This window comes from Scardinius erythrophthalmus (assembly GCF_964197995.2).
Source record: "Scardinius erythrophthalmus genome assembly, chromosome: 23".
NCBI lineage: Eukaryota > Metazoa > Chordata > Actinopteri > Cypriniformes > Leuciscidae > Scardinius > Scardinius erythrophthalmus.
In genome coordinates, this window is record NC_138243.1 from 26,970,245 (window position 1) to 26,981,599 (window position 11,355).

The window sequence follows — 11,355 nt, forward strand, 5'->3', positions numbered from 1 at the left end:
ACCAACATGAATGTATGCAAATATATTTAATTCAAGATTTTAAAATACAACATAATTCGAGAATTTATTCTGATTCAAGGGGAATCAGAATGCCAAATCTTGACTGGGCGAGAGGAGGAGCTGGGGATGGAGGAGGGTAATTCGCTCCTGAGAAACGCGATAGCTGCTGATAATACCGAAGGAGCTTATCATATGTATACAGTGATAGGCGTCGTATTCCTATAGGTAGATGTGGATCAGCTGAGAGTCAGCTGATGCGAGCTTGACTAACGTGACCTGCCAGAACTAACGCTACGCTTGATATTATAACCAGAATTATACAAGTTGTCAAAAAGAATTACTTTTTTATGTGCAGTTGATAAAAGAAAACAAACATGTTTGATCTGAGAAAATTCTCTTTAACATACAGCAAAGTTTGCAACTGAAGGGTGCTCTGATTAGGCCTTCAGAGACAAGTAAATCAATAAACAATTAAAAAATAATTAAGGTTTAATAATACTGTTAAAGGGTTTGCTATTAACAGCAAATGTTGATACTTCGTAACTGCGTAAACCTCGTTCAAAATGTAATGACTTTGTTGGTATAGCTGCTTCAAAAGTAGAAAATCACTCAAATGTTTAGTTTTCCACAAGCAAATCGGCACACACACCCGCGCACACGCTAATTACTAAAAAATAATTTTTAAAATGAGATAGAAACAGGTCACACAAAAAAATAGAACAAGACAGAACATTTGCCATGTCTACTGTGAATAAAGCAGTCTTTGCCATGGAAACAGTCATACAGCATCACAGACTGTACAAAGTGTGAAAATGAACGAATCACTAAATCATTTAGCTAAACTAAATATTTCTACTTGAGCCTGGTTTTAAATATCAGGCTCAGAAGTGACCCTGTTAACCGCAGTGCTCAACACATGCATTCATATCTGTGTATTGTGTTTTAACATACAAATACATTTGTGTGATTGTTTGTTTCACTACTGCATATCCTTCAGTGTGATGTAAAAATGTTATGTGTCTGCTTGCAGACAAGCAGAAGTATAAATCAGCCGTTTCTGTGCAGGAATAGATTCACAGGTCCTGTTCATGCATCTGCTGTTGCATTTTCTGAAGCATCTCCTGCATCCTCCGTAACTGTAAGGGACAAAGTGAACAATATTAGGCAGATTCAGCATTTGCAAATGTCAAAAAAATACTATTTTCCTGACTAGCTTTGTGCTCAGGGACACATTTAGAAAGTTAAAGGGATAGTTCACCCAAAAATGTAAATTTTGTCATCATTTACTCACCCTCCAAACCTGTATGAGTTTCTTTCTTCTGTTGAACACAAAAGAAGATATTTTGAAGAATGTTGGTAATCAAACAGTTGATGGACCCCATGACTTCCATAGTAGGAATAAAATCCATTGAAGTCAATGGCTACAGTCAACTGTCTGGTTACCAACATTCTTTAAAATATTTTCTTTTGTGTTCAACAGAAGAAAGAAACTCACACAGGTTGAGGGTGAGTAAATGATGACAAAATTTTCATTTTTGGGTGAACTATCCCTTTAAGAAATGAAATAGCTAGATTAAGCAGGACTGCTGACCTCTTCATCCTTCATCTTTATCAGCTTTTCTGTCTCTACGTCAGGGGTGGACAGTGGTAGTATCGGGATGGGACTCTCCACGCGATTATCCTGGGTCAGTTTGCTGGTGAAAACAGAACATTTCATAAGTGAACTGAGTAGTTTTTCCTATTGTGTTTAGTAATATATTTGGAAAAACCATTGTGACTTACCTTGTCATTTGCTGTATGCACTGCGCCCTGTAGTTTTCATAGTGCACGTCACACGTGATGTCTTTCAGGTCGTGCATGTGTGAGCGAATCAACATGGTCCTCAGCTTGACGAAATCACAATGGGACTGATTGTCCACTGTGACGAAAAGGGGGTTGAAATTGATCTAGTTGGTTAATTATATACATTTGAAGTCTTACGTTTGATGTATGTAAAGAGTTTGTCTTGTGCCAAAATGTAGAAATGTAAAATGCAAAATGTGTTGTGTTTTTGGGAGATATATATGTGTTTTATTCTTTTATTCTCTTTAGAATTTTTATTTTTATTTTATTTATTTTATTAGTATATTATATTTGTACTTTGTTTAATGTTGCACTGATTAGATTGCATCCAAATTTCGTTATACAATACGTGTATAATGACAATAAAGATTCTATTCTATTCTATTCTAGATATTCAAGCACAGATTTGTACTGACCTTCCACAATGCCCCATGGGTAAAGTCTCCCTCTCACCCGCTGACCTTTGACCTCCACTATTGTGTTGCTTCCAATCACAGCAAATGGAGTGCTCTCCTAAAAGCACAAAACATAGAGAGTTATATTTCTTGCTTCTAAGTTTGAATACTTTTAGGCCTGGTTTCACAGACAGGGCTTATTAAGCCAGGATTAGGCCTTAGTTTAATTAGGACATTTAAAAAAGGCTTTTATAAATGTGCCTTTAAAAAAAACATTACTGGTGTGCATCTTGAGACAAAACAATGGCACTGACATATTTTAAGATATATCAGTGTAAGTTGCTTTCAGTTAAAACAGCTCAAACATGCATTTTAGTCTGAGACTAGCTTAAGCCTGGTCTGTGAGACCGGGGGTAAAGTTTACATTAGTTAGTTAGTTAGTCAGGTTCTCCAGTAAGAGTTGAGTTTATAGCAATTTTTTTGAAGATTTTGACAGGGTTTAAGCTAAATCTTTAAAAAACGTAGGTTACTTGAAATAAATTAAACGTTAAATGCAAATTACGCTTATTTTATTTCAGCTAGTTGCAACCAGACATCAGCCTTGGATGGAACAGAAAACATAATTTTTCATGTTGAATCATTAAGTACTCATGCATCCATTTATAAGTCATAAAACGGACCTTCAGCTCTCGGTCCTGTTGCTTGAGCTCCTCGTCCTCATCGGAATCACAGTCTGGGAACTGGTACACTTTGATTCCGAACTTCTCAATCTCCTCTCTCACCTTGAATAGAAGGATCAAAAACATTCGTTACGTCAGAAGCCCTGACACTATCGAGCAAGGACACGCTGTGCGTATGAATGTGAACTGAGCGTGTGCATGTATAAACAGGCTGAGGTGGAGGTGGATCTGCTTTACCCTGTCCTTCATCTTCCTCATCTCCGCTGGCGTCAGACAGTCAGCCTTGGAAATGAGTGGAACCACGTTCACTTTGTCCTGCAGAGCCTTCATAAACTCCACGTCCACGGGCCGCAGCCTGGGAGGAGAGTAGACAGATATATACACCTGACGCAATATGCCACGACGCAAGTGTTTTTTGCTAGTTTCAGCCTGACACAATTATCATTTTCACGTTCTGCGCCACGCTGTTTAAATAGCAAATGCATTTGCGCCCATTTGTGCGACCTTTGGCGTGCTGGTCTGAAAATGAGGTGTGTTCTGCTGCATTGTTGGCGCATTGCTATTCTGAGGCAACAGAAATAGACTGCGCCATTGACCATCTGAAACCTGGTCTAAAGTCAATGGCGCAGTCTATTTCAGTTGCCTCAAAATAGCAACGTTTTTTTTTTTTCTATATTTAAAGAGATGTTTTTTTGGTATTCAATGGCGGGTCCACAACGCACGTCCACTTTGCTTACTACACACACAGGCACGCGCAGCAGCACACAAACATTTTTAAATAAGGATTATAATGTACAAGATATTGTGTACATAAAGATATGGTGGAATCCGGCTTGTCCCGTAGATGTTCTGCTTGCTCGCTTTAACCTCGTGGACGAGAAGATCCGTTTGCGCTCTAGAGAAGCGTTCAGTCTTTCCACTTGCAAATTCCGTCATCTAAATAGCGAATTCGTCATGGCGCGAGCACAACTGGCTTTTAAAGGGAATGGGAGATGAGACTCTGATTTGTTTATTGCACGTTACATCCAAAACACACCCATTACTCATTATGAGAATAGGGACAACCCTTTAGACCATGCGCTGGAAGCGCCGACCATTTTCCCGTCATTAAACTAGCAAAAGTGGATTCGGACACACGCCCTAAGTGCACTTGCGCCGTGCGCTTTAGACCATGCGCTTAGATCGTTAAAATAGGGCTCATAGAGTCAGGCATATTACCCATGGCCAAATGGAGGGATGAAGTACAAGCAGCAGTGAACACGATTATCCTGGATGTTCTTCCTGTTTAAGCCACTTTCATCCCGAAAATACTGTTCAAACTGCTGGTCAATATAGTCAGTATTGGCCTTCCAGCTGCAGGGTTGAGAGAAAAGTGTCAGATTAGCAGAAAAACTACCAATAATTGAATGAACAAATCTGTGGTAAACTCTAAGTACGTACGTACCTCTCCGTATTATTGACAGCGTCTCCAAAACCTGGTGTGTCTACAATGGTCAGTTTCAGCTTAACGCCCTTCTCCTCAATGTCAACGGTGTGTTTGATGATCTCCACAGTCTGATTGATACGCTCTAATCAACAGAATACCTATTTGATGACTTTATTTAAATTGCAGTAAAATTTGTGAGCATGGGAGTAGAAATATACCTTCAGCATTCAGGAGTTTCCTGTCCTTGTACAGATCTGTGAGGAACAAGCTGTTGATGAGGGTGGACTTTCCAAGACCAGACTCCCCTGGAAAACATGGAGTTTAAACATTCAGAAATGCATGTATGGCCCAGATACATTGAGATGTCACACTCATGTGGTCGAGGCACGATTGAATTCTGTCATCTCTCCGTAATCTCCATATAGTGAAAAAAACCTAGACTAAAATGTATTTAAAATATATTTATTTCGTACTATGTAGCCTATAGTACAAATCTATTAACATATTTATTGACATATCACTTAAGATTTACTGATATAAATATTATAATTAATCTTCATTGCACAATGAACATTTCTTAATATTAAGCCTAACATGTGTTTTAAAATCACTATTTGTAAGGATATCATGACCACTGTATAATATTAATCGTTAAATGTAAGATATTTAAAGTGTACCTAAAGTATACTTGTAATAGTTCTATTTAAACACAATCAAATATACTTATGTATATCTTTAGTTGGACCTCAGCACTATTTCTGGATAACTAAAGTGCATTAAGTACAAAATTTGTTGTTCCAATTAAGCAAACTTTAAGTATATCAATTTAGTATACCAACAGTACAATTGCAGGGTATTTATATTAACTACATAAATATGTAAATGTTTTTCTAGTATACTTAGCATAACATTTTCAAATACATTTTGGTATATTTATTTTTCACTAGGGCTGAATCATTAAAAGTGGCAAAAATACTTTTTACTTCCTGTTTTGGTGATAAGCAGTGTTGTTTATATATTATTTATATATTATCATAGTATTCAGTCATATTTTGCGTATTTTTATATTTTCAGCTTTCATTTAATTTCATTCAAGTAATTTTGTGACTTTTTTATATTTCTATTTTGCTTTATTTTATATTTATTTTAGTCATTTTAGTAATTGAACTTAAACTTATTTTATTTCAAGGGAAGATTTTTTTCAAGTCAGCATGAAACGGAAGTTGCAATAATCTTTTCTTCTTCTCCATTGTGGCAGCTTCTGGAATGAGGAAAAAATTTACGGCAGGACTTGATTTTGTCTATCAGGAATTGATTGGATCGTTGGATTGTTGTGGTTTGATATTGGATGATCTCAGTTTGCCCCGCCCTCACGCCTGTCATTGCAAGAAGCATGTAATATTAGTCTCAGGTTTCCCCAGAATGTGTCTGTGAAGTTTCAGTTTAAAATACCCAACAGATCATTTATTATACCTTGTTGTTATTGCCCATTTAAGGAGTGGAAGGGAAAACATGCTGTTTTCTACATATATCTTTAAATGCAAATGAGCTGCTGCTCCCCGCCCCGCTTTCCAGAAGAGGGCGGAGCCTTTACAGCTCATGCTTCGGATACTCTGACAACAACAAAAATGAAGAATATCACATAGCCAAAATGTCAGAAATTTTCAGTAGTGTTGTTCAGCCTTACATCGGACACTGATGGAGAGACTCAGTTACAACTTTTAGAAATGCAACTGGACGATTCTGAATGGTTAGGGAATACATTTATGTAGCTGTTGTGGCGTTAAATGGATTCAGCTCATAGCATGTACCATCATGTAAATCAAAAAAATTTCAGAAACAACTTTTGTTTAAATCCAGCATTGAACTGACCCTCGTTTGTGAAGCAGTCTGGCGTAAAATGATTTGGCAAAATTTATAACACTTTAACGACTTTCTTTGGCATGTTACCTTCATAAATGAAATTCAACTACGGTGTCCTCAGTGGCTCAGATGCTGGGAGTCTTTGGAGACTCTTATGTTCATTGGTACATCCAATAACAGAACATTTGTAATGTTTTTTTGGTGCAGACTTTGTATATCTCCAGCTGCTACGGTGAGGAAACAGAAATGGACGGACCACTGCGGCTCACTCAGGGCGGGATCTATGCTAATAGGGCAGATCGTCACCAGTCATGGGCGGGGCTTCTGGAACCACTCGTTTGGAGAGACTGTTTATGATTCATGGGGATTATTAAAAAGGAGTGGGTGGATTTGTACCATTATAAGCTGGTTGTTTATACACACTGCGGACACACATCTGTGTTCTAACACCTAATAGGTCCCAAGTTTTTCATCCAATATTTATGTTTTATTTCAGCTTAATTTCAATGACGGAATACAATATTTAATAGTTCTAATTTTAGTTTTAGTTAACAATAACAACACGGGTGATAAGGAAACTCACCTGCCACCATGAGTGTAAAATCAAAGCCTTTTTTGACCGACTTCCTGTGAACCTGGTTTGGGAGGGTGGCGAAGCCGACATACTCTTTTTCCTGAGAAATTGGATTATAATGGCATAATATAAAGGGTTAGTTCCCCCAAAACTGTGTAATTAATTTCTCGCCCTCGTGTAGTTCCAAACCCGTAAGACCTTCGTTCATCTTTGGAACACAAATGAAGATATTTTTGATGAAATCTGAGAGATGAAATCTTTCTGTCCAATTGACAGTAACGTCACTGCAACTTTCAAGGCCCAGAAAGGTAGTAAAAACATTGTTAAAATAGTCCATGTGACTACAGTGGTTCAACTTTAAGGTTATGAAGCGATGAGAATACTTTTTGTGCGCAAAAACAAAACAAAAATAACGTTACTCATTATGAGAATAGGGACAACCCTTTAGACCATGCGCTGGAAGCGCCGACCATTTTCCCGTCGTTAAACTAGCAAAAGTGGATTCGGACACACGCCCTAAGTGCGTGACATTGTGACGTGACATGAACGAATTCAATGTCATTCTTCTACGCTGTTGACGTAGTGTAAAGAGCTTCACACGCATGTGTCTTGGTACTCACATGACCAGCGTCGGCCAATAGTGAGCCTACGTTCTAACGCAGAACCAGGAAGCACTGCTCTCTTTACACTACGTCAACAGCGTAGGAGAATAGGGCTGCACGATATTGGAAAAAAAATTACATTGCGATATTTTTTTCCCAACGATATATATCGCGAGCCATCAATCCAGGCTAAAGTCAATAATTACCATTCCATGTTATTAATAATTTCACTAATAAGCAAGCTTCATTACAAGTGACAAAAAGGCCACGTAGGCTAATATTTTATTCCAGAAACATATTTCTCTCAGAATTTCGGTGAACGTTCTATACAGGACCTAACGTTCTTCAGGTTCTAGGCCCCGAAAAATTATGTTTTCTGTGCTGATTCAGTGACGCGTTCATGTAAACGGCACCTAGAACCAGCAAAAGTAATGATTATTAATAGTATGTAAAATATTATAATGAAACATTTTAATTGTTGATTAATAAACAAGTGTTTTCTGTAAAGATGTAGTTGACAATAGCCTACTGACTCGCGATCTTCGCAGCAGTGACCGGGAGAAATGCACTTTTCATACAGATTAATTTTTAATTTTTTTTATTCTGTAGATAATAGTTATATTTCTATTTTTTTTTTTTATGTTATTTTTCGGTGTGTGAGGCGAGTAGGCTACCTTTTATGCTGAGTTTCGGTTCATGGATGATAGCTTAATCTCCAGTTCAGGCGCTGGCTGCTATATTTAATTTTTAGGCTATTTATTAAATCCAGGAAATTGGATAATGAAATACTGATTAAAATTAAGATACAATTAATACAAAACGAAATTCGTTTTAAAGAAAGGCTTTGTGCTTTCTGTTTGAGGTCTCTGTGAAAGTTTTAAAGCAGTCTTTTAGTGCCGCTTTCATAACGGCCGCGTGACGAGTCCATAATGTCACGTAACATTGTTTTTTTCCTCATAAATGCGAACACGAAACGACTTTTTTTTTTAAGACAACCATCCACAACTTAATAACACTCCAGCAAAGTAGCCTACCTCTTTTTGGTCAACATCCTCCTTTTTGTAGACGAAATAGGCTAGTCCCAAATAGCTGATTTTGACTTTTTTTGCGGCGGATCCTCTTCGTCGCGCATTTTTAGCTATAGGATTGCCAGTGAATGTTGGCTGTGAGCGGTGAGCTGCGGCACAGCGAACCAATCACTGTGCAGGCACGCGGAACGCGTATGTCACCCCAGCAAAAAGCCATACAACAAACTGGTGTTTACTGTGTGCTACCCTGGTGCTACCGTTCTCTTACACTATGGGTGCTACTAACGTAAAGTTACCCTTCACATCGCATGTTCCGGCGATGTGACTATCGCTCATTCGCACATCGCGATGTCGATGTTAAAACAGAATATCGTTCAGCCCTATAGGAGAAAGACATGGAGGAGAAGAGATTGTTGAATAAAGCTGTTATTTTGGAGGGGTTTTGTGCACAAAAAAGTATTCTTGTCGCTTCATAACATTAAGGTTGAACCACTGTAGTCACATGGACTATTTTAGCGATGTTTTTACTACCTTTCAGGGCATTGGAAGTTGCAATGGTGTTGCTGCCTATGGCTGGTTCAGAAACTTCTCAGATTTCATAAAAAATATCTTAATTTGTGTTCTGAAGATGAACGAAGGTCTTACAGGTTTGGAACGACATGAGGGTGAGTAATTACTATCAGAATTTTCATTTTTGGGTGAACTATCCCTTTAATAATACAATGCTAATACTACCACATTAATTTCCATATCAAAACAACTGTACAGTATGCAAAAAATGGACATAGGCAAGCCAAATCATGTGATAGCTGAAGGGATAAAAATGAATCCAAGCGCCCCACCCCCAACCTTCACAGCCAGCCTGATGTATGCCACACGTGCTACATTACTAGGGCAATCCCACAATTCCTGCCATGTTTCATTGTGCTTAGTGAGTCTGTGTGGGAGCGGTCATGCCTGAAGGCTTCACGGTCCATATTTCAAATATTACATAATTTATTCTATTATATAAAACCTCTCTGCTGTCATATATAATCATTATGCTTGGTTTGCATCACAAATATGCAAATGTGGTCCTGTTTATTGGTCCAATTCATCTTAGAGAACAGCAGAGTATATTCAAATCTCTAGGAAAGGAATGGATGTGCATGACCGAATGGCCAAGTTTGAATCTGTGTTTGCATTCAAACACAAACACAATAAGACTTATTATTAGTAGAGTTTGCTTTTGAGATTAAATAAAATAGCAAGTTTGGATCAGAAAGTGGAGGTCAACTACTTCAAATCTGTCTTTGTACAATAGACTCCTGCTTGGCTTCATCTTCAGGATTGTTTGGCCTGTCTGGAGAGAGGTTTATCCTCACCTAGGGCCATGGATATTGGATTTGGCTTTCAAGCACACTTGGCAACAGTCTCAGTCATTGGAAAGCGTGTGCATTCGTGGGCGTTCACAGAGAACTAACGCAAGAAATGAATTGGATGTTTCCTAGTAGAAAGAGGCATTAGCTTTACTTTCATCAGTTGTCCAGAACGACTGACAGTTCGCCCTCAGGTGGACACACGGAGAGCTAAGTGCACATTTAGACATTTCCTAAGCCAGTGCACAGCAGACCACATGAACATCAGCTTAACTCACACTTCTTAAGAGAATGTGAAATAATTTAAAAGAACAGACTATTATTTTATTATGCATTATTTTGCATTGTGACTTTATATCTCTAATATTTAAACACAATTCTCATTATAGTAATGTGTATTAGTGTCACAATGCAAATAATCTAATTTGCAATCAAACATGATTCGTTTTCTTTTCAGCAAAATGCAATTTATTACTTTTCTATATGGTGTTGGAGGTGGAGTATGGCCTTTCTTTTAAGATCAACGCATGACGCATATAATTTAAAATAGTTATGCAATTAGATTCAGTGACATTTAATGAAAACTTTAAGACAGTGGCTAATGATGATGGTATCAGCATCGTTCTCATTGTTCTCAAATGATGCAATGGATGCAATTCTCCTGCTGCTTTACAGTGAGGTTAAACAGAGACATGTGAAATGTGGGACACTGAAAGCAGGCGGTGAGGATTAGTTTCATGCATCTCTGAAAATGGACAGCATCCATGAATTTGATGGAAGAGATATTTGCAGTCCTTAAATAACTGATCAGATATACAGAATATGATATTTCGGTGTTCTTTGTTACTCTCCTAACCAAACAGCTGTAGATAGAAGCTGTGAGTGATGATGATGCAGGACCGCTATTCATAGCACTGTCCCAGAAATATGCATGCTCACAGATGTGGATTAACCCATGTTAAACTCATAGAAATGCAGCTCACTATTAATATTGATGATTACAGACAATAAAGCATGCTTACCTCTCCATCCTCTGTTGTGTGATGTGAAATGCCCGCAGCAGGTGAAGGATGCAGACGCCCATTCAAGCGTTGAGAAATCCACAACGATTGATGCAAACAGACACATTACATTTCCTTTATTAAATTCCGCTGATATTTCAGTCACATACCGTTAATACTTCCCACATCTTACCTGATTTCACCGTTCGGCTCTTGTACCTGGCGCTGCTCGTCATCCCGACCGCTTTCGGAACGCGAAATCCCAAACCACTATGGAGAAGGCTTGCTCATTAATATTCATTTTGCCAGCCTTCTGATTGGACGCTCTATTTAAATACTGCTGCTATTGGACGGCCACCACGCAACTGCATAATTACGTAATTAATATTCATTAGAAGAGGTTTAGCCATAGTAGGTTTCATATTGTGGCTTTCAGAACAGCTGGAATAATTATGATGCTGCCGAATGCGAAGGGGAACAGTACCTATATCTGATCATATAGGGCCAACCATTTAAGAATTAATTTCATTGATCACATACAACTGATAATAAATCGATATTTAGGCCTACATAAAATAAAGACCAT

At 38.1% G+C, this 11,355-nt stretch overlaps 1 protein-coding gene across 1 annotated transcript; it reads right to left on the reverse strand.

Moving 5' to 3' along the window:
* Positions 1-907: 907 nt before the first annotated feature.
* On the reverse strand, positions 908-11,005 carry septin5b (septin 5b; the record flags this gene model as incomplete). The annotated part of the gene is made up of 11 exons (XM_081353504.1): positions 908-1,136; positions 1,592-1,694; positions 1,783-1,918; positions 2,259-2,355; positions 2,918-3,019; positions 3,155-3,272; positions 4,136-4,270; positions 4,362-4,485; positions 4,562-4,648; positions 6,790-6,880; positions 10,949-11,005. 11 exons carry the CDS (start codon positions 11,003-11,005, stop codon positions 1,074-1,076), a joined length of 1,113 nt encoding a protein of 370 aa, XP_081209630.1. The 3' UTR covers positions 908-1,073.
* Positions 11,006-11,355: the final 350 nt, after the last annotated feature.